This window comes from Panthera leo, chromosome D3, assembly GCF_018350215.1.
Source record: "Panthera leo isolate Ple1 chromosome D3, P.leo_Ple1_pat1.1, whole genome shotgun sequence".
Taxonomy (NCBI): domain Eukaryota; kingdom Metazoa; phylum Chordata; class Mammalia; order Carnivora; family Felidae; genus Panthera; species Panthera leo.
Window position 1 is genome coordinate 13692589 of NC_056690.1, and position 24231 is coordinate 13716819.

The 24231-nt window shown below is 51.6% G+C and overlaps 1 protein-coding gene across 3 annotated transcripts in view; it reads right to left on the reverse strand.

Moving 5' to 3' along the window:
• The window catches only part of TESC (tescalcin), a 51650-nt gene that overhangs the window by 16157 nt on the left and 11262 nt on the right, over positions 1–24231 (reverse strand). For all 3 annotated transcript variants that reach the window (XM_042909847.1, XM_042909845.1, XM_042909846.1), the window contains exon 2: positions 10894–10963. In XM_042909847.1, the coding sequence (XP_042765781.1) occupies positions 10894–10963 (70 nt within the window). The remainder of the gene's footprint in view (positions 1–10893; positions 10964–24231) is intronic.

Below are 24231 nucleotides of genomic sequence, written 5' to 3' on the forward strand. Positions count from 1 at the left end.
CTCAGTTTCTTCATCTGTGAATTTGGTGAACACCTAGCACCGCCCACGGCCAAGGGGATGTGAAATCAAGTGTACCCGGGGTCTGGTTCAGGATCTGCTCCTCACCAGGCCCATCATCTTGGGTGAGCCTCTCCACATCTCAGAGCCTCAATTTCTCCTCTGTGAAATGGGGATCAGGGGAATGCCTAGGCAGTATCATGGGGTTAACGAAATTATTAAATCCGATAAACGCACATAAGGTACTTAGGACGTTGCCTGACACACAGCGAGCTCTTAATTTTAAAATGAGAATAATAGGGGTGCCTGGGTGACTCAGTTGGTTAAGCCTCCGACTCTTGGTTTCGGCTCAGGTCATGATCTCGCAGTTCTTGGGTTCGAGCCCCGCGTGAGGCTTCTCACTGACAGCGTGGAGCCTGCTTGGGATTCTCTCTCTCCCTCTCTCTGTCCCTCCCCCACTTGCTCTCTGTCGGTCTCAAAATAAATGAATAAAAACTTAAAGTAAATAAATATATATGTATACACACACACACACACACGTATGTGTGTATTTAAAAGTAGAATAATAATACCAGCTAACCTATTACTCCCAAGGTGTCTGGTAAGTGCTCTAAGAGATTTACCTTATTCTCCTATAAGGCAGACACTCATCCCCATGTTAAAGATGGGGGAGGGGCGCCTGGGTGGCCCAGTCGGTTGAGCGGCCGACTTCGGCTCAGGTCATGATCTCGCGGTCTGTGAGTTCGAGCCCCGCGTTGGGCTCTGTGCTGACAGCTCGGAGCCTGGAGCCTGTTTCCGATTCTGTGTCTCCCTCTCTCTGACCCTCCCCCGTTCATGCTCTGTCTCTCTCTGTCTCAAAAATAAATAAACGTTAAAAAAAAAATTTTTTTTTAAAAAGATGGGGGAAACTGAGGCAGAGAGCTAAAGAAATGTCTTGTGGCAAAAAAAAAAAAAAAAAAAAAAAAAGACACAGGCAGAACTCAGAATCCCCAGGGAGCAGATGCTAGCAAGACTTCGGTCCTGGCTGCCGGTCTCGGGGACACCCGGATATTTGCCAACCTCCTTTTTGAACGAGTCGATTGCAGGCCTCGAGTCCAGAGCCTGGGAGAGGCTGACCGCAGTTTAATGTCCCATAAACGCCGGTTTCGGTCTTGTTTTCCTTCCTCCTCCACCCCCCCACCCCCGCCAGGTGCCCACTGGGCTGGTAGAACCGGCTCAGCTGAAGGTGTCGGGCCCAGGCTGCAGCCCGGGAAGGGCTCTGCCCCACCCAAGCCCAGGGCTCTGGGGCCACAGCTGATATGCGGTGGCCGGGGGTCGGCCATGGGGCCCCTGTGACCAGCGGGGACCCCAGGGGCACACAACTTGCACACCTGCTCTGGGTGGGGTGGGGGATCGAACCCCGGGGTTTAAGGATCCTCTGCACCCCCCTCGCCCGCATCCTGAGGGCTTTCCCGGGGCCAGGCTGTGCTAAGCGCTTTGCAAACACCGCCGTGTTTGATCCGCCCCACATACGCACAGTCCCCATCGTGCAGGTGAGGAAAGGAGGCCCCGGGAGGCCAAGTGAGGAGGCCACAGCCCCACAGCTAGGAGGACAGCTTTGAATCCGGCTCTAACCGCCCTGTGCGCTTCCTCACACTTGCTACTTCCTCTGGGTTGCACGGTTTTACTTGAAAGAGAGCACACAACTGAAATCTTGGTCGGGGATCTGCCCCCACCCAGCCCCGAGAGGCCCCATCCGGGACCCAGAAAGAAGGCAAGACAAGCGTCCAGCCCGCAAGGGAAGGAAAGACTGAGCAACCACCAAGGAGGGGCTCCTCCGCAAGCCTCGTCGTGGGGGCCGGTTTCCGGCAGCTCTGAGGGCCAGCTTCTCTGCCAGGCCCTCGTCATCCTCAGCCCCCACCGGGCCTGACCCACCGGGAGCTGAGGACCCAGTGAGGTCCCAACGGCTCCCAGCCTGGAACTCCAGCCTCCCTGCTCTCACCGGCCCATCGGAGAAGGGTCTCTACCGTGGGGGCTGCCTGCCCGACTCTCCTGGAGGCCCCACCCTGGGGAAACTGGGGACCCATGGGGACTCACAAAGGAGGAACCAAGAGTCACTTACCGCGTGTCTCCCCGGGCAATGCTGAGCAGCTCAAAGTGTCATCCCTGGACCAGGAGCATCAGTCTCACTTGGTGTGTGACACACAGAGCCCTTAGCTGGCCCGGAATCAGAGCCTGCATTTTAACGTGATCCCTGGGGAACTCACGTGAAGGTTAACGTTTAAGAAACGCTAGGAATTCCCTAACCACGCCAGGCGTTTCTCCCGTCCACGTGCCTTTGCACGAAAGATCTGGCACAGGAGCACCTGGGTGGCTCAGTCGGTTAAGCGTCCAACTCTTGACTTCGGCTCAGGTCATGATCTTGCAGTTCGTGGGATCGAGCCCTGCATCAGGCTCTGCACAGTGTGCAGCCTGCTTAGGAGTTCCTCTCCTACCCTCTCTCTCTGCCCTTCCCCAGCTCATGTACACATTCTTACTCTCAAAATAAACACTAAATATGTGACCAGAAAAAGCCCTGGTCCCCTTGCCACCAGGCAAATGCCTCTTTCAGTGACTGGGGCGGCGTCACCAACATCACCCTTCCCCACCACACGCTTTCTCAACTTCTCCTGTATCTGCTCCAGGCCCGTACCCAGCTGTCCTCTCAACACCTGCCATGTACTAATCACAGGGACCTTCCACGTGCCAGACCTGCTTCCAGGTGCTGGCTTCAGCAGTGAGTGGGACAGACATCACCCCTCCTGGGATTCCAGCAGGGGAAATGAGACAGAGGGAAAATGACCTGTCTCGGGCAGCAATGAGCACTTTGCAACCACACCAAGCAGAGACAGGACAGAGACCCCAGAGAATCAGATCAAGTCTCAGTGGGGCGACCAGGAAAGGTGACACACGGCAGAGAGCAGAGTGTGGTGAGTTCTCAAACCCCCAGGGAACACGGGGCCATGTCTGGGGACCTTTTCGGTAGTCACCCGGTGGGGGGGGGGGGTCCCAGAATGTGCTCTACACCCTACCATGCACAGAACACCCCTGCCCCCACACACATTCTCCAGCCCCAAGTGCCAATAGAAACCCCGCTCTGGAGAAAAGCATTCTAGAAAGCAGGTCACGAGTGTGTTCTAGAGCTCCGAGGCGGGAACAGCAGGAACAGCCCCGTGCCCGGCACATGCCAGCCCTCAGCTAACGGCAGCTGGGGCTCCTATGTATGCACCTGACTGTGAGCAGACCTTTAACTTGACAAAGCAGGGGTGAGTGCTGCCGGGGGATGCAAAACAGGACGCAGAGTTGGGACTGGAGCAGGAGGCTGACAGGTCAGGAGGGAGGTAGGGACGAAGGCCCATCGCACAGGGGTCTGCCACTGCCTCGCGCCCCTTCCCTCTTGTCATCACACAGAGCTCCTTCTGTCCCTTCTGTTCTAGTCCAAACATGGCCACCTACCCCAAGGTCCTTCTCCCACCACGGTCCCAAAGCATGCACCCTCCCTGTCCTGTTTCCTTCCCTCATCTCACATGTGATGAGCTTGTGGGACGCGTGGGTGGCTCAATCGGTTAAGCATCCGACTTCCGCTCAGGTCATGATTTCACTCTTTGTAAGTTCAAGGCCCGCGGTGGGTTTTGTGCTGACAGCTCAGAGCCTGGAGCCTGCTTTGGATTGTGTCTCCCTCTCTCCCCTATTCATGCTCTTTTTCTCTCAAAAATAAACAAACACTAAAAAAAAAACTAAAGATTACATATAATGAACTTGTGTGCATGCTAGTTCCCTCTCCGGTCCTCCCTCCCCGCACCCCCACCCATGTCCCCACTCCAAACAGAAGCCCCCACTACCTGCTTCTGCAAGCAAGGGCTGAGTCCTTCAACTTCCGGGGGAAAGAGTCTCTGTAAAAACTTTCTATTCGAGACTTGCGAATTATTCGGGTCCATTTAGAAAGCTTCGTCCTGTTTCAGGGACACCTTGCACCCCTCACACTGAAGGGACCCCTGCACGGCTCTCCGGGTCACCTGAACAGACAGGAGAGCGGGCCCGCTTGTGCCCACTGTGGCCTGGGGAGTTTTACAAGCAACTGTGGGCTCTTCTCTTTCAGATGAACATGTGCCATCCAAGCCGAAGCCTTAAAGGGAAGATGCGTTAACTCCCGGAACCTGTTAAACACTGACAGCAAAATGGCCTGAGGATGAAGGCAGGGCCTCAACTCTTCACTGTTGTGAGTACTTAAAGAAAGAAAAAAAAGGAAATTTCTAGCTATTTGACAAGTTAAAAGCAAAGCTACTAGATTAAAATGACTTACTTTAGACAAATGCAGTATGATCACTGTAGGCTCTGGCTTTTCTTCTAAGCAGGGAACACCCTCCCTAAGTAAACCCATCAAAAGATACAGCTTTAAACATTTTTTTTTTTTAATGTTTGCTTATTTTTGAGAGAGTGAGACAGAGTGCGAGTGGGGGAGGAACAGAGAGAGGGAGACACAGCAATGGAAGCAGACTCCAGGCTCTGAGCCGCCAGCACAGAGCCAGATGCGCGGCTTCATCTCACAACACCGTGAGCTCATGACCTGAGCTGAAACCAAGGCTAGGACGCCCAACCAACTGAGCCACCTAGGTGTCCCTACAAGATACAAATTTTAAATAGGAAACTATTTGGGGGCCTCCAGCTCTGCCTCTGAACCCCAGCCCTGCTGGCTGACCTTATCCTCTTTAGCCTCAGTTTCTCAATCTGGAAGATGGGATAATGGTGTGAACTTCACAGGCTCCCTGAGACTCCTAGGACCCCACGTGTGGCCATTCAGCCCCGTGCCCGGCACATGCCAGCCCTCAGCTAACGGCAGCTGGGGCTCCTACGTACGCACTTGACTGTGAGCAGACCTTTAACTCGACAGAGCCGGGGTGAGTGCCGCCGGGGGATGCAAAACAGGACGCGGAGTCAGGGCTTTGTCGGTGCCCTGGCGGGCAGCCTGTCCGAAGGCTGCCGTATGCTTTGGTGACGAACAACGAACACCACTCCCCGCCTTCGCCTCGTATGTCCGTGGTTCCGTTCACGCCACGACTCACTCCACACTCGGGGGCCTGGTGAATCTACAAATATTTTTGCGGTGTGGCTTTACCTAATCAGCCCTCCTACCGGCCTGCAGCACGATGTCTGACGTATGGCACAGCGTCTATTTCTGGGGCTTCGAGAGCCTGCCGCGGGAGCTCTCAGGAAGTCAAATTTGCTGTTTAAGACATTCACCAGTCGAGTGGCCCGACTTCAGAAAGAAAAAGTGCACGCAGCAATTATTGTATTTTCCTCACTACCTGCAATCCGGATCTGTTCATGGGTTTCCTTGGGGAGGGGCTTCCCTGCTAGAAGAAGAAAACGTTTTGAGGACAGAAGTCTCTGCATAGGATTGGTACTCGATGTGTCACATGACCATTTTCTACTCAAGCATTTCTCCAAGAGGCCACGGAGCTCAGTGCTCTGTGGTCAGGGTGGATTCAGGTTTTGGGGGGCCCTTAAAGAAAAATAATACAGCATTATGAATTTTTGTTTAAAAAAATTTTTTTTTAACATTTATTCATTTTTTGATAGAGACAGATGTGAGTAGGGGAGGGGCAGAGAGAGAAGGAGACACAGAATCCAAAGCAGGCTCCAGGCTCAGAACTGACAGCACAGAGCCCGATGTGGGGCTCGAACACACAGACCCTGAGATCATGAACGGAGCCGAAGCTGGATGCCCAACCGACTAAGCCAACCAGGTGCCCCGAATTTTTGTTTTTTAAATCAGATGCTGGACTTTGTAAGACACACACACACACACACACACACACACACACAGAGCGGGAGTCCTGACACATCAGCTTTGAGGCCTCAGGGGTGAGGCCATCCCTGCACATCCTAGGATAATTTTTAGAAGGAGAGGAGACCAACCAAACATGGATAGGAAAATGGTGGGTTAACATTAAATCCGTTTTGGCAGTTTTTACTCGGTTTTGATTTTTTTTTTTTAAGCTATATACAACTTATCAAAGTCACAAATTCAGAAACTCAATTCTTCATTAATAAAATTTTATATTTTTTTAAGTTTATTTATTTTGAAAGAGAGCAAGTGGGGGAGGGGCAGAGAGAGAGGGAGAGCGAGAATCCCAAGCAGGCTCCCCACTATCCACGCAGAGTCGAACCCACGAACCGTGGAGATCATGACCTGAGCCCCTCTTCATTTTTTAATGCAACTTACAAAACTTATCAGGTCTATGTTTAAAGCCTTCAGGTTTAAATGGCCACTTTTAAGGGGCCTTTTGCACTGGAGGTATTTTCCCCTCCCCCCCCAACCCCTGCCCCATGGGATCCTAGGCTCTCGGGCACCTTCATTTTCTGAGAGGCAGGGGCAAAGGGTGCTGCCTCCCACACCCCTCACAGACTGCGGTGCTGGGGGCCTCGCCCAGCGGACCCCAGTCAGTGCCTTTCGCCAAACTCAACCCTAAGGAAGCAAAAGCTCCTTTCCCTACTCTGAAACCGCAGCCTAGTCCACAGCCCCCCAGGTGTGCCCAGGTATCAGAGAGGCCCCCCCTAGGGTCACTCGGGAACCCCCTGGCAGTGTGGGGATGGTGCTAGGGACCAGATCACAGCCCAGGGCTGCTCATCCTTCTGCCCTAGGAGGGTGGGCAGGAAAGCCCGCAGGACCAAAAACCTGCCCAATCACCCTTTTCCGGGTCCTGAGAGACAGATTAGGATCAGGCAAAGTGGGTCTGGGAGGGGCTTTTCAGGCAGGCCTGTTTGCATAGAACACTGTGGCCTGTCACCTCCTTCCTGCTGGGTAGGGCTGTCACCATGTGCAGCTGACGCTACCCTCCCAGCAGAGACTAGGAAATTAGGGAGCAGGGGCTTTGGTGGTGGTAATTATACATGCCCACCACGGGATGGTAAGGGTCCTCAGACGGCAGACGAGGGTGACTGAGGCCCCGAGACCACTCGCAAGAAATGTCCACAACTTCCTTACAGAGGCATCTCAGCACTGAGCTCCTCCACTTACGAGCTGTGTGACTCAGGCACAGGTACACGACCTCTCTGAGCCTCCCGTCTGTAAAATGGGGAGAACAGGTGTTCCTACCACTGCTTCCTGTGGGGTTTTTATGAGGCTCAAGTAACATGCTCAGATAATAACAGCTTACATCGGTGAGCAGTTCCTATGAGCCAGGCCCCAGATAAATTCTTTCCCGGGAATATGTACACCCTCTGGAGGGAAACAGTATTAACAACAACGGGTCTCATGTACACCATGCTTCATGGCGTATAAAGAGAACTTTGGTAGTCCTGGGGTGCCTGGGTGGCTCAGTTGGTTAAGCCTCCGATCTTTAGTTCATGAGTTTGAGCCCCACATTGGGCTCTGGGCTGACAGCTCAGAGCCTGGACCCTGCTTCAGATTCTGTCTCTCTCTCCCCTCCCTCCCTCTCTCAAAAATAAACATTAAAAACGATTTTAAAGAATTTTGGTAGTTCTTATACTCACTTTTGCCTCATTACTTTGGTCTCATTCATTCATTCATTCGTTCGTTCAACCCGCCAGTTGTACCCCCGAGCATCTAGAACGTTACCAGCCCTGAACTGAGCACTAGGCCCAAGAAACAAAGCCCCAGTTCCTGCCCTGCACGGGGCCAGCTGTCTATTAGGGGCACAGTTGCAATTCTGTAAGTGGCAGGTTGGGGCACCCCCAGGAGGAGGCCATGGGAGGACAGGAGGTAGGGGGGTTATCCTGCAGGACGTGGTGTCCACACTGAGACCTCAGCAAAGCAAAAGCCAGCATCTAAAGACCTTGGCGGACCCCAGCTAGAGTACGGATGTCACCTTAAAGGCACAGGGGAGCCCCCAAAGCTGGAGCAAGGGCTGCTCACTGGGTCTCGGCAGATGCGCAAAGGGTGAGGTGTGCGGTGGTCCTGGGGGTGGGCAGGCAGAGCCGAGGGCTCGTATTCCCACGCCCTGGCCTAGCCCACGAGTGGGAGGTAGGAGTCTCCGTGCCTGAGAGGGTGCAGCCTCCACCCATAGAACCCGGGGGGCCCACTGGGCACCATCCTCCGTGCTGGGGAGGCCGACCTGCCCATGACCACCCATGCTTGTTGGAAATGCAGAGTCTCGGGCCCGGCTCCAGACCCGTGAATCAAATCCTGCCTTTGAACCAGGCTCCCAGGTGATTCACACACACATTCACAGCCGGCGTCCCACCGGGAGGCGAACTGGAGTCACCCCATGCGGCTACAGAGAAGATGTGCGGGGCCCAGGGAGCCTGACGGGGCGCTGACCGGGTCGGGGGCATCGTCCAGGCAGACTTGGCTGGAGAAACGCTGCTAAGGCCCAACAGCCGGGACGGGTTTAGTCAGAGGGATGTGAGGCAAGGGAGGGAGGCCACGGGCCTGAGGGGAGTGGAGGAGGTTGGGAATACCACACAGACTGACGTCTGAGGCCGGGGGCGGGAGAGCTGGTCAGTGGCAGAGAGAAAGGCAGCTGCATTTGCTGAGTGAGCACTTAACTGTGCCCCGGGGCACCGTGCTGGCCCCTGGGGGCCCTGCGACCCCCAGTGAAATGCAGAGTCTCAGGCCCCACCCACCTGCTGAGGCCGAGCCTGCATTAGGAACATTCTCGAGTGATCCACGCACACGCTCAAGCTGGGAAAGAATGTGTGCAGGTCACAGTGTTTCAGTTCGTCCTCGCAGAGGCCCCGGAGGGGCCGCTGGGCGACACCGGGCTCGGATGCTAGAACCTCGAAGTGGGAGGGGCTCCGAGGGCCTCACAGCCCCCTCCCCACACAGCACCTGTGCTCCCCGCCTCCACTCCCGCCCCACGGTCAGACATCTGCTAACAGGCATCTCAGGGTGGGTCCCCGAGACCTCACCCACCGTGGGGAGGATGGCAGCCGGGCTGCCCAACCGGCTCAAAGTGGGATCTTCCCGCATGGTACCTGCTTACGTTCCGCACCCAAATCACTTTACAGATGAGGACGGAGGCTCAGAGACAGAGAGCAACTAACGCAAACACACACAGCCCCTCCTATACAGGAGGCCGATGCAAACGGTTTCTCAAGTCTGGGTTTTTGCCTCTGTTTCCCCCAAGTCTGGAAATTAAACACACGCGGCACGGGAACTTACAACCTCTCAAGAGGCAAGACCCAGAGACCCCCGACTAGAGCAGCTTCTTCCGGGGCTTACTGGAAGACTATCTTGAGAAAGGGGGCCCCGCCTTCACACGCCACCCACGGTAGGCTTCATCCAGCAGCACAGGTACCAAGCACCTGGTACAGAGCACATGCACAGAAGCTCCCGAAGTAAGGGGGGTGCCCTTGACACTTCCAGGTTCCAACATTCAGGTGCACAGACGCGGCCTCTCCTTAGACTCCCAGGTGTCCGGCCAAGGTGTGCCCACACGGCCCTGGGAAAGCACTCCAGTCTCCACCCTGGCTGATGGCCCAGCCCCGCTCTGTCACTGCTCTGGGAAAAACCAATTTGCATCTCTAGCCCTGGCCACGGTGACCGGCTCCGACTCGGACATGGAACGCTCTCGGAGCCGATGAGAAGCCAGGTGACTTTCCCCTGGGCTCACTCCCTCTCCTTCACGGGGCTTACCCAGGTGTCACGGACAGAATTGACCACAACACTCCTAACTGGCTTTAATTCTGCCTTGGATACAATCAAACTGAGACAGGAGGCCACAGGAACCAAGAGATCACCAGAATCTAAGCTCTGGAAACGGATGCTTTGAAAACATGACGCGTGGGATCGACAACATGCTTTTGTTTAGACAGACCAAGGAAAGTGATTATTGTTTCTGTCAATTTCCATAAAGCTTAGGTGAAATTTTAGTCTGTTGGCTAAGAAGAAGGACGTTTCCCTGGGTTATTAAAAGTTATTATTATTTTTAAATTTTAATATTTTTAATATTCTTAAATTATTATTAAGTATTATTAAATGTTGGAAGTTCAAAGACTGTAACCTGAAGACCTTGCATATTTATTTTAGGAAACTCCATCTGTTTGAAAGTCTGTGGTAGAACGCTGTTTACTGTGCATCGGGGACCCCGCTTGCTACACTTTAACTCGAAGCTTCCTCCCCAACTGTGCAATGACCAAACATGCTAACTAGGATCGCTCACTAACCTAGCTCTATAGAACTCAACCAGCATGGAAGACTGAACACACTCTCTCTTGGGGTAAGGAGGACAGTTTAGGGCATTCCTCCTCATAAAGAAATAACCTGGGGCACATGGGTGGCTCAGTCGGTTGGGCGTCTGACTTCGGCCCAGGTCATGATCTCACAGTCTGTGAGTTCAAGCCCTGCGCCGGGCTCTGTGCTGACAGCTCAGAGCCTGGTGCCTGCTTCGGATTCTGTGTCTCCCTCTCTCTCTCTGCCCCTCCCCCACTCACGCTCTGTCTCTCAAAAATAAACAAACATTAAAAAAAACTTTTTTAAAGGCAATGTAGGATGGCCAGTCTGACTTCTGTCAAGAAATCAGTCTGCTGCCCGCCATCTTGCCTGAGGCCGGAACTAACAACAGAGAGGAAGCAGAATGAAGAGACCTTCAACGAGGTCTTCAAGTTACATATACCTGAGATTCTAAGCACAGAGGCCAGGAGCATGTCCCATTTGAGGAAGCCAGGGCAGGGTACATGTGGCTGACTGGCCCCCTGTCTTCACTCTAGACAGACATTCCTGATCCCAACAAGTATGGCTCTAGAACATCTTATCTAGAGGGACCAAAAGAATGACAACTGCAAGTTTGCCACAGGAAATGGGGCCACCCAGGGGCTCTTCCAGAGTCATGCTGAACTCAGGGAAAGAGAGAGAAGAGAAATCCTCAAGGGCCATGGAGCTGCCCAAGGCCCAAACCCAACTGCAGATCTTACCGAATGGTGGGCTGGTCTCCACTCAGCTGCTTAAACCTCCGGTGGAGCTGCTCGATCTGGTCTGAGGAGACTGGGAAACAGGGGAGGGAGGGAGAGAAAGAGAGAGAGAAGACATCACTGACCGCTGAACTTGAGCCACCAGCAGGAGGCTGGTGACATTCTCCCACACTTCCCAGGCGGGCAACACCGACCACCACCAGACGAAGAAACCGACAAAGGGCGTCCCATTCTTCCTGGCAGTGCACCCCTGGGGTCATTACCTCCGATCCCCCGGCAAGACAGCCTGTGCTACGAACGGCAGCTGCCGGGACAGCACGAAAGTGAACCAGCTCATTTTCCCCTTCCCCCTAAAGGGATCACATCCGTGTGACTTCTTCCCCTCCTGCTCCCGAAGACAGGGGGAGCAGGAGCAAGGGGCTTCATACGGTCACGTACGGAGAGACAGAGGGGCATGGCAGGGCAAAGGGGTTCGGGCTGCTGCTGGAAGTCACTTGGGAGACACGTAGTAGGACGCGGAAGGAGAATCTGGTGCAGCAAGGGGATTGGAAGGAGAAGAAAGAGAATTTTGATCATTGCGCTGTGGAGGACGTATTTAGATCTTCCCAGTAGTTCTAGAAAACCTTAAGTACAGTTTTTCGTAATTACCATTTCGGGCTGGCGGGCCGCTGTGTCTTCCCCAGTAAGATGGGGCCTTGCACATTCCGGGTTTCATAAGGGCTCCACCCCCACGAGGGCCTGTTTTATGAAGCACACAGTATGACACCCGGACCTGCATTGTCTCCCCTCATCCACGACACATCCTGCATAAGGGAGCAGATGTGCTTTTCTCTGTGGGATAATTTGCAAACTGCAGCTCAGAGCACTCGAGACCGCACGACCGGTGACTGGTGGAGTGGGGTCCATGTCCTGACCCCGCCTTCAACCTGCCTTCACTCGGTATCGCCTGCCTGCCCACATATCCTGGTGCTCCAAGGCCTTGAGGGCCGGTTCCCCGGGGACTATACACGGTTCGGGCAAAACTTTCCAAACAGCCATCCCCCCTCCCCCCAGCTCCTCCCGGCATTTCCCATGCCCTATTATAAATGTCTTTTCTTGTTCCAGAGACAGCTAATTTCTGGGACCAGCTGGTCATCTCATTTGCTGTTGCTTTTTTTTCAAGTATTACAAGAAAAAAAAATGTTTATTTTAGAGAGAGAGAGAGAGAGTGTGTGTGTGTGCGTGCACGAGGGGGGAAAGGGGCAGAGGGAGAGAGAATCCCAAGCAGTCTCCACGCTCAGCACGGAGCCCAACGTGGGGCTCGATCCCACGACCCTGGGATCATGACCTGAGCCGAAATCAAGAGTCAGACACTCAGCTGACTGAGCCACCTAGGCACCCCCTTTTTAAGTAATCTAAGTAATCTCTATACCCAATGCAGGGCTCAAACTACAACCCCCAGATCAAGAGTCACATGCTCCACCGGCTGAGCTAGCCAGGTGTCCTCCTCATCTTTTTTTTTGGGGGGGTGGGGGGGGGGGGGTCTCAGGCTCAGGTTGTATCACTTTAAGAATACGTAGCTCAAGGGCTCCTGGGTGGCTCAGTCAGTTGAGCGTCTGACTTCCGCCCAAGTCATGATCTCACGGTTTGTGAATTCGAGCCCCACGTCAGGCTCACTGCTGTCTGCGCAGAGCCTGCTGCAGATCCTCTGTCCCCCTCTCTCTGCCCCTCCCCTGCTTGTGCTCTTCCCAAAGTAAATAAGTATTTTAAAAAAAAAAGAATCTATAGCTCAGAATTCTCCAGCCTCCCTAGAAGCTGTTGGTGAGGAAATACTCCTCAGGACGGCCAACAGCTGTGAAGGGTTCTCCGTGTACCAGAGGCGCATCTCCACACATCAGTGCACCTGTTCCCCACGGCACCCTGGGATAGGGCTTGTATTCCCATTACAGATGTAGAAACTGACTCTTGGAAAAGTGGGATGACCGTGAGGGGCAATAACCACCTTTCTGGAGGAGGACATGGCCATTCCTATCATGTGTGTATCAGCAAGGACATCCGAATACTCCACAGGGTTGAGCGATTGCAGTCCTGGGCACACACCCAACAGAAACGCACCCTTGCGCTCATCAGAAGAGGTACAGAAAGAAGGAGAGGTTCACAGCAGTGCGGTTCCAACAGCCCTAGACTGGAACCTATCCAAATGCCCGACAGTAGCAGAATCAAGTGTTGAGGTGCAGTCTATTCAAGCAATGGAATAGTATACAGCAAGGAAAACGAGCAGACGTTGCGTGCCATAACCTGGGTGAGCTTCAGAAACATAAAATCAAGGAAAAGAAGTCAGATGCCAAAGAGCAAGTACGTTAGGATTCCATTTAAATGGAGCTCGAAAACGGGTAAAAAGTCCTCTGTAGGGTTAGAAGTCGGGATGGAAAGGCCGCGCACTGTAAGATTCTACTATAGGACCTCCTGGAAAAGGCAAAACCGCGAAGGCAAGAGAAAGGTCTCTGTGTCCGAGTCTGGGGATGAGGAATGAACAGGCAGAGCACAGAGGGTTTCCGGAGCAGTTAAACTATCCTGTGGGTCCCATCATGACGGACACACGTCGCTGAACATACGTCCAGACTTGCAGAAGGTGCACCACCACAGGTGAACCCTAATGTGAACAATGGACTCCGGGCGATAATGAAGTGTCGATACAGGTTCATCGACTGTATCAAACGTACCACACTGGTGGGGGCCACGGATAAGGCGGGAGGCTATGGCACATGTTGGGGTGAGGGCATAGGCAAAAACTAACTTCCTCTGAATTTTGCTATGAACCTATCTAAAACTTGTCTGGTAATAGTAATGACAAGGTGGTGCCTGGGTGGCACAGAGAGTGGAGTGTCCGACCCTTGATATCGGCTCGGGTCATGATCCCAGGGTCATGGGAGCAAGCCCCACGTCAGGCTCCACATTAGCATGGGGCCTGCTGGAGATATTCATTCTCTCTCTCTCTCTCTCTCTCTCTCTCTCTCTCTCTCTCTCTCCCCCTCCCCCACTCATGCACTCTCTAAAAGAAAAAAAAAAAGACTTTAAAAAATATAATAAAAATGATGATGATGTTGTCTTATTTTTTTTAAGAAAGAGAAGCCAGAATAGTGGTTGCTCCCGAACGGGGAGTAGTGATTTGAATGGGGCGTGAGGGGCGCCTCTGGGTAGTGGGAATATTCTATTTCTTCATCCAGGTTCAGGTTACACACACGTGTGCTCAGCAAGGACATGGAACTCTATGCTCACGGGTGATGTACTTTTCTGTACCTGATATTACGATAAAAGGTTTACCTGAAAATTTCAGTGATTCTACCTGGCAGGAAAAAATAAATCCAATGAGTACAAAAGACAAATACATAAATGTGTCTACCCGTGGATTCTTAACAGCTTAAAAAATGGACTCGACCTAAGTGCTCACCCAAAGCAGATTGGTCAAATATTTTACGGAAGGCTTAGCCAATTTAAAAAAAAAAAAAAAAAGCAAGCTGCTTTTGAGAAGTGACAGTTATATATCGGACATGAAAATACGTTCCACAGAGAATGTTTAAAAGTCAGGGCGCCTGGGTAGCTCAGTTGAGGGTCCCACTCTTGATTTCAGCTCAAGTCATGATCTCATGGTTTGTGAGTTCGAGCCCTGTCAATGCAAAGCCTGCTTGGGATTGTGTGTGTGTGTGTGTGTGTGTGTGTGTGTGTGTGTGTGTGTGTCTCTTGCTCAAAATGAACTTTAAAAATGTTTAAAACAGCTTGCTATGGGGTGCCTGGCTGGCTCAGCGGGCAGAGCCTGCCCCTCTCAGTCTTGGGGTTGTGAGGTCAAGCCCCACACTGGGCATGGACCTTACTTAAAACACAAGCGCCTGCTACAAAAATAGCATGACCTCATGCTGGGGAAAACATGTAGATATACACAAATGTATAGAAGTAAGGAAAGAAAATCCGGACTCCCTTTCCCCAAAATAATAATAGCAATGGTCTTTCTCAGTAGAGGGATTAAAGGCTTTGTTTTGGTTTCATTCATCTATATCTTCTAAATTTCCTCTAATACACAATGCATATTTATTAGTGATGTAATGAATATTTTAGGCACACTATATGGTAGCACATGGGACAGCCGAGGGATCTCGGAAATACTGCTACTGATGAATCATCTGTTAGCTGAGCACCACATCCTGGGCACACGTGGTCTTATTTAACCCTTACCATGACCGTATAATGGAAGGACTGCTCCCATTTTCCAGAAGAGCAAACTGAGGATCTGAGGCGTTAGGTGACTTGAAGGTCAGGCCCTAAACTTGAAAGGGAGACCCAGGATTTAAGCTCAGTTTGTCTGGCAGAACGTGTGCGGTTTTATGTTCGTGGGTTACCGATCAAAGGCAGCCCAGCACTCAACCGCAGATCAAAAAAAAAAACCCCAAAAACAAAAAAAACAAAAAACAAAAGCACACGGACGAGAAATAACCATAGAAATTGCAGCCACATGTGTGCTCCTAACATTGCATGAATCCATTTATAGGAGATGCTCAGGGAGGCAAATCCAAACTAGACCAGGGCTTGCCTGGGGCTAGGCAAGGTTGGGGAGTCATGCTGATAGGTACTGAGCCTCTTGGGGGAGGGCGGGGGGGAGGGGAGGAAAATGTTCCAAAGTTAGATCGTGAGGGACGCCCAGCCCTGTGATTATACTAAAACCCGAGTATACTTTGAATGGGTGAGATGTAGGGAACGTGTTACGTCTCAAAAGCGCCATCAGGAAAATGAATTACGTGCCTAATCCTGGGAACCACAGCAGTCCACGTCAATTGAGCGCTGACTGTCCAGGGCTGAATTCTGCATCCAAAGCGCACGCACGGGTGCCCACACCCTTCCCTGTCGTGCCTGACTGAAAGCAGAGGGATGAGGAAAACAGCCTCCCATCTCTGGACCCCTGTCTTCGGCACCCAAATCCCCTGAGCCAAGAGCTCGGAGCTCAACTCGGGGAAGCCTCCCCGGGCTCAGGGACTGGGAGAAGGAACATCTTAGGCCTCACGAACTGACTTCCGAAGACCTCACGCGCTCTCAGGTTCCGGGGTCCCCCAGAGGACGTGTCCTGTGGGCACTTACACCTGTGTGCAGAGCGCCCTCGGGGGCTCCAAGGACGGAAGCTCTTCTGGTCTCCCTGCTCCTCCCTCAGCCCTTCTCCAGGTCCCCAGGCGGTCACGGGTGCCATGGAGACAAGAGGCAGAGTCACTTGGGTGCCTGGCACGTTGACCTCGTTACCTTTGGTTTTAGATTTCAGCCTGAGGGTTGAGGTCACACCCTTCCACAGGCTGGTGGGAGTTTAACTGGCCCAATCTGTGTGTGTGTGTGTGTGTGTGTGTGTGTGTGTGTGTGTGTGTGTAGTCCAAGCTGGGACCGGAGGTATGAAATTGTGTAAAATACACACCAGCTTCCAAAGACTGAGTACAAAAAAGAATGCACACAGTCTCCATAATTTTTATATTGGTCATACGCTGAAATATTTTAGAAGTAAAATATTAAAATTAACTGTATCTTGTTTCTTTTCTAAACATGGCTACTACAGGGGCGCTGCCTGGGTGGCTCAGTCAGTTAAGCGGCCGACTTCGGCTCAGGTCACGATCTCGCGGTCTGTGAATTCGAGCCCCGCGTCGGGCTCTGTGCTGTCGGCTCGGAGCCTGGATCCTGCTTCGGATTCTGTGTCTCCCCATCTCTCTGCCCCTTCCCCCCCCCCCCGCTCGTGCTTTCCCTCAAAAATAAACATTACAAAAATTTTTTTAAAGCATGGCTACTAGAAAACGTAGAATTACATATGTAGCTTCTGAAAACATTTAGAATTATTCCACCTTGCATTATAATTTGCACTGGACAGTGCTGGTATCTGTGCTTTTAACCAGCAACTTGATCCCTAGGAACAAATACTGAGGAACTGAGACGAGTGTACAGAGATAAACAGGTAACCGTCATCATCCTGGCCTGTTTAAAACAGTAAAAAACTGGGTCACCTGGGTGGCTCAGTCAGTTAAGCACATGACTCTTGACTTCAGCTCATGATCTAACTGGGAGACAGAGCCCAGCGTCGGGCTCTGCACTGACAGCGTGGAGCCTGCTTGGGATTCTCTCTCTCCCCCTCCCCTGCTCCTGTGCCCGCGCTCTCTCTCCCTCCCTCACTCTCTCAAAATAAATAAACTCATGGGACACCTGGGTGGTTCAGTGGCTTAAGCATCTGATTCCTGATTTCAGCTCAGGTCACGATCTCATGGTTAGCGGGTACCAGCCCTGCGTCAGGCTTCATGCAGAGCCTGCTATGGATTCTCGTGTGCTCTTGCTCTTTATCTGCCCCTCCCCTGCTTGCATGCTCTTTCTCTCTCAAAATAAACTTTAAAAAAAAAATCTATAAATAAGTATGTAAATAAGCAAACTTTAAAATTGGGGAAGTGGTGAGCTATAAGGAAACGGGTTGAAATAAATAAACGGGTACATCCCAAAGGCAGTATACTACAGAGCCTTAAGAAACATTTTAAAAATATTTAGGGGAGGCTGGGTGGCTCAGTTGGTTAAGGATCCGATTTCAGCTCAAGTCATGACCCCGGGTTTGAGCCCCGTGTTAGGCTCTGTGCAGACAGCTCAGAGCCTGGAGACTGGTTTGGATTCCGTCTCTGTCTCCCTCTCTGCTCCTCCCTCGTTCACACTCTGTCTCTCCCTCTCTCTCAAAGATAAACATTAAAATAATTTTTTTAAAATATTTAGAACACAGAAAAATTTTCATGGGATATCGCTACAGGGAAAAACCAACAGGCCACAAGATCTCACGTCCATGAAAGTCCGTAATGATATAGTTGTGTGCACAGGAAAAAATAGGAAAGGATGAACAAAATAGCACATTGTTTCCAGGTTTACAGGAAGCAGGTTTACAGGTTTACAGGACATCCCTCTCTTCCTCTTGTCCCTTATCTTTGCTGATCGGTCCCTTAACTTTTCTGTAATTATCAGAGATGCCTTGTATAATCTTCAATTTCAACTTTGATGGCTAGGATGAAAGATAAAACCTACAGTAACAAGCGCTGGTGAGACTGCGGAGAAACTGACATCCTCGTGCGCTGCTGATGGGAATGTCACACACTGCAGCCACCGTGGGACACAATTCCGTGGATCCTCAATAAATTAGATTCACTATGTAATCCAGAAATCTTCCTCCCAAATACGTACCCGAGATACATGAAAACCACGTCCACACATAAACCCATAAACGAGCGTTCACAGCGGCACTGTTCACAATAGCCTAGAGGGAACAACGCAAACGTCCAACGATAGATGAAACTATAAACAAAACGTGGTCTGTCCATACAGTGGCATAGGATTCGGTCACAAGTGGAACGAAGCGTGGACACGTGCTCCGACATCCATGAACCCTGAATACATAACGCCAAGGAGAGAAGCCGGACGCAGCCACGTATCGTAGGATTCCACGTATGTGAAACGTCCAGAGTAGGCAAATCTCGCCACAGAAAGTAGATTAAGGGGTTGCCAGGGTTCGGGGTCGAGAGGAATGTGGAGTGATGTGGACACGGGGTTTCTGCCTGGTCCTGGCCTCCCCTGTCGGGCTGTGGGAGCCACCTTACAGCCTCGCTGTGCTGAGCAAGGGGTCACCGGGCAGGAGGAGGGTCCGGGAGGTCAGAGACAACCCTCAAGGAGGTGGAGGCAGGAGCCCGGGTGGAGGCAGGAGACCCAGAAAAGGGGCATGAAATCCGTCACGAGGCCCAGCCTCCCTCATCTGACTCTGGAGGAGATCGAGCATCAGCCTTCACCACACCCACTATGGGGTGGCCAGGATCACTGGAGCCTGTATCTCCAGGGGCCCGAGTCTGGTGGCAAAGGACACCTAAAATAGCACTTGGTCCTTCCCAAATCCACGCTGGCTCCCAGGGGTGTGGGGAGACCTGACTGACTCCATCTGAGGGATGCTGTTCACTAAGAGACATTTACTGGGGCGTCCGGTAGATGCTGGGGCTACAGACACAAGCAGAGCCCTTATCTACTGGAAACGCACGTCACCTCCCTGGGGTCCAGGGTAAGAAACGTGGTGTCAGCTTGCCAAGGAGCACCCATAGGGAGCGGATGCCCTGTGGGATCCTGAAGGCTGAGGGCCAGGCCGGGGAGGGGAGGGCAGGGCTGGCAGATCAGGGTGGGCAGAGCTCAGGAAGCCCCAGGTTCTTCAGCCCAGGCAGAAGGCAGGCTGAGGACAGCGGAGAAAGGAGGTAAGTAGCGGCAGTCACACATACTGAACTCAAGCATTCAGACCTCACCCTGAGTTTACATAGGACGCTAAGGGAAGGGACAAGATCGCATGTGCCTGGTGACAGTATGCAGGGTGGATGCAGAGGACAGGATGCAGGGAACCCGTTGAGGGGTCGGCTGGTGTAGCCGTCCGGGGGTGGGGGTGGGGGTCTCAAAACGCAGTTGCAAGGACAAGGGCGGCTGACATTATGCACCTGATCTCTCCAGGGGCTCTGCAGGAACCACCCTGCCTCCCCGTCTCCCCAGCCGTGCCGCCCTGGATACAGGCCCCAGGACGCCAAGTGGCATCCCTGGGAAGGTCTCGGTGGCTTCCAGGGCCCCCAAAGCTCTCCTGCTTGCCATGTCCTCACAGACCGGCCAGGACTGAACCCAAGCACCAGCCAAAGTCCCCAAATACAGAGGTGAGCCAGGCCAGACAGAAAGGTGAGCTAACAACATCTCTGCCAAGAGCTGCTGGCTCGGTCCCCAGCTTCCCGTCCCACTAAACGGTCCCCGCCGCCCCCGGAATACAGAGATCACAAGAGCACCACCCTCCTGAAGCTGTCCACGCCCCGGAAAACAATCAGAGTCGCAGACACGCCATGCGCGATCCCCGGAGGGTAGGGACACCCAAGCGTGCATCAAGTGGTCGACAGATGAACCAAACGGGGTAGCTCTGCGCAGCCCGACATCATCCCACCACAGAAAGGAAGGAAGCACGGACACCTGCTGCAGCACAGACGACCTTGAAAACAGGATGCCAAGCACCCAAGGCCACCGCTGTAGCCTGCCATTTACACGGAGCATCCAAAAAGGCGAGTCCACGGGTTCAGAAAGCAGATTTGTGGTTGCCACGGGCTGTGCGCGGGGGGGATTTCAGGGGCAGCTAATGGGCACGAAGTTTCTTTTTTTTTGGGGGGGGGGGCGCGGTGAGGATGCCCTGGAACTGATGGCCGCACAACACCGTGGATGTGCTTAACTAAGCCAGCGAACTGTAGGTTCAAAAATGGTGACTATGGGAAGTTTTAGGTTGTGTGAGTCTTTCCCCAATTAAATAAAAAAAATCAGGGGCGCCTGGGTGGCTCCGTGGGTTGGGCGTCCGACTTCGGCTCGGTTCGTGATCTCGGGGTTCGTGAGTTCAAGCCCCACATGGGGCTCTGTGCTGACAGCTCGGAGCCCGGAGTCGGCTTCGGATTCTGTGCCTCCCTCTCTCTCTGCCCCTCACCCACTCACATTCTGTCTCGGTCTCTCTCAAAAATAAACATTAAAAAAATAAATAAACATTAACAATTTTTTTTTTAAATTTTAAATAAAGAAAATCACATGTATTTTGCACCGGGCCCAGCGGGAAGAGCTGAGACACCAGAGTTGCCACTGGAGCTATGACGATGCCCTTAAAGTAATAATCCTGTGGTACCTACTCTGCTCCTCCGAGGTCTCCCAGCTCACTCACAGGGGAGGGAAGAGGCAACTGCACGCTGCCTGGGGCTACAGCCAAAGCAATGACTAATCCTGGGCCTCGGGAGGGAGGTGGGGGGAGGAGGGGTAAGAGTGGATGGAGACCTCCACAGCCTGGAAAGGGACCAGCCCATCGTACAGAAGATGCTTCGCGTGGCTTCACGGACGCCCTGCTTCCGTCCTTCCCCTGCGCCACACGCTCAGTGTGGACCCATCAGGGACCACGCCTCACCGCCGGGATTTGTAAATAAACCAGCGATGCAGGGCGCCTGGGTGGCTCATTTGGGTAAGCGTCCCAACTCGTGATCTCAGCTCAGGTCATGATCCCGCAGTTCGTGAGTTCGAGCGCCAAATCGGGCTCTGCGCTGGCAGCACGAAGCCCACTTGGGATGCTCTCTCTCCCTCTCTGCCCACTAGCCTCCCCCTGCGCTCATGAGCGTGCTCTCAAAAATAAGCAAACTTAAAAAAAAAAAACCCACCAAGACGCACTCGGCCTTGAGAAGGAAATTATCAAAGCCAATTCTAGTCTCCAAAGCAGAAGTAGGAACAAGGAGGTCCGCTACTGGCTTTTATCCAGCACCTTCGAACCCTTTTCATGCCAACTTCAACTCAGTCTCTAAGTTACGAGCCAAGGGACTCCTGGGAGGGGCTGCCCCAGGCCCCGGCCAGCACGGGGATGGCTTTTATTTTAGTCTCAAGTATGGAGGGTCTCCTAAGGATCTCTGTGGGTATCTTTCCTCTCAGAATGAATCTTCCATAGCAAAAGCTGAGACAGAATGAAGGGGCTTGACTTTGGAAACTATCCTTTTCCCATGAGCGATGAGGAACCTTGGCACCCGGTCAGAGTGGGTGAGCACCACTCTCGGAAGCACACAGCCTGGGCTTTGCTCATCTGTGCTCACCTTCCTACTGCTGTGCGCTTTGCCATTTGCCTGATCCCAGCAATAACTGCCATGTGGTAGCATTTACTCAGAGGCAGGAGCTGCTCTGTGCCCAAAGTTGAGGATGAGGGGGACAAGGAACCGTATCATTTACGTCACTAAAGAAACAAAGAGGTCTCCGTTGTAATAAGAAGACTAAAGACGGGGAAGGCGGGTGGGGGGAGATGTGAGTGAACCAGCAGAGATTTGAAGAGTGGGCGTCTTTCAGAACATCCAAGGAAACAAATGGCTTCCCACATCCTTCCAGAACTATCTTCAACTCCAGAATTAGATGGAGGCCAAATCAAGCGGAGACAGGCTCACCGAAAGCAGGAAGGCTTATTAGGTAAAGAACTCCAGTTCCTGCTACGTGCAACTAACACAGACCCTCCGTCCCAGCACAGATCCCTGAAGCACTGGATAAAATAGGAAAAACCTCACATACACCACTAAGCTCAAAAGCAAGGGACACTCTCAAGGCCAGAAGCAAGGAGGGACGTCACACCCAGCAGGGTGGGAGTATGAGATGCTGCTGAGGTGGCCCAGGGCTGTGAGAATGGTTACAGGCTCTAACAGCTAAGGGTAGGAAGCTTCCAGCCCACCGAGTGACAGAAGTGGCCATGGTTCTATGGAGGCTAGAAGGGAGACTCCTATCAGAAGCTGAAGCATAAAAGGCTGCTTCCCCATGGAAGATGGGCTAGAAAAAGTATTCCCTACTGTCTCCGACAATCAGCAAGGAAGTGGACTTGGCTAAGGAGGTGACCGGATGCAGGAGCAAGGGGGCAGGCCTGTGATGTACCAAGATGCCAAGTCTGTGCCGTGCACAGGTGCAAGATCCAAACCCGTGTGGTGCAGGAAAGCCAAATTGAGGAATCAATGCAAAAAGTGTTTCTAGACCAGTGACATCTCTAAGGTACTAGAAATAAATGAAAAGCACTGTGAGGGACCCTCATGGGAGAGGTACTTTATTTTTTTTTTTTATTTTTATTTTTTTAACGTTTATTTATTTTTGAGACAGAGAGAGACAGAGCATGAACGGGGGAGGGTCAGAGAGAGAGAGGGAGACACAGAATCTGAAACAGGCTCCAGGCTCTGAGCTGTCAGCCCAGAGCCCGACGCGGGGCTCGAACTCACGGACCGTGAGATCATGACCTGAGCCGAAGTCGGCCGCTTAACCGACTGAGCCACCCAGGCGCCCCAGGAGAGGTACTTTAGATAAGCCCTTCTCCACTTGGTTTGGCCTCAGCATAAATCGGGCACTGAAGATAGTTCCAAGAGGATGTGAAAACCAGGGGAGGCAGCCCAGTCGAACATGAGCTCATAATCAAAAATCAAACCACACAGGCAAATGAATCACCGTAAGGGACCATCAGCAGACACAATTAACAAAAGGAAGGGCACCCTTTTTGTTTTAAATGTGTTAATAACATCACGATCTGGTGGGATTTATTCCAGGGATGCAAGGGTGTTTCAATATTTGCAAATCAATCAAAGTGATACATCACACTAACAAGAGAAAAGATAAAAGCCTTGTGATCATAACAAAAGATGCAGAAAAAGCATTTGACAAGATATCCATTCAGGATTAAAACTCTTAAGGGGATTTAGAGAGAACATACCCGAACGTAACAAAGTCCATAGTCGAAAAACTCACAGCTAACATCATACTCAATGGTGAAAAACTGAGAACTTTTACTCTAAGATCAGGAACAAGACAGGGTTGTCCTCTCTCACCACTTTTCTTCAACATAGGAAGTCCTCCTAGCTGCAGCAGTCAGACATGAAACAAAATGAATTCCAGTAAAGTTGTAGGATACAGAATATACAGAAATCTGTTGCAATTCTATACACTAATAATGAAGTGGCAGATAAAGAAATTAAGAAAACAACCCCATTTATAACTGCACCAAAAAGAATAAACTTAACCAAGGAAGGAAAGACATATACTGTGAATATACCATAAGATGCTGATAAATGAAATTCAAGAGGACACAGATAGGAAGATATACCATCTTCATGGATTGGCAGAATATTGTTCAATGTCTCTACTACCCAAAGTAATCTATAGATTCAAAGCAATGCCTATCAAAACAGCAGAAAGCATTTTTCACGGAACTACAACAAATCAGCCTAAAATTTGTATGGAACCATGAAAGACCCGAAATAGCAAAAGCAATCTTGAGAAAGATGGACTTACAGGTTCCAGATTTCAAAACCTACTACAAAGCTCTAATACTCAAAACAGTAGAATACTGGCAAAAAAAAATAGACACCTACGTCACTGCAACAGGAACAAGGGCCCAGAAATAAACTTATGCTCCTGTGGTCAATTAATCTATGACAAAGGAGGCAAGAATACACAATGGGGAAGAAACAGTCTTTCCAATAAGCAGTGTTGGGAAAACTCGGACAGCTACGTGCAAAAAAAAAAAAAATAGAACTGGACTACTTGCTCACACCATACCCAAAAAAACAAACTCAAAATGGGTTAAAGACCTAAATACGAGACCTGAAACTATAAAAGCCCCGAGAGAAAACACGGGCAATAATCTCTCGGACATCAAGCTTAGAAACAAATGGGACCACTAAACTAAACTAAAAAGCTTTTGCATAGCAAAAGAAGCCATCAACAAAACCAAAAGGCAACCTACCAAATGGGAGAAGATATTTGCAAATGGCACGTGCA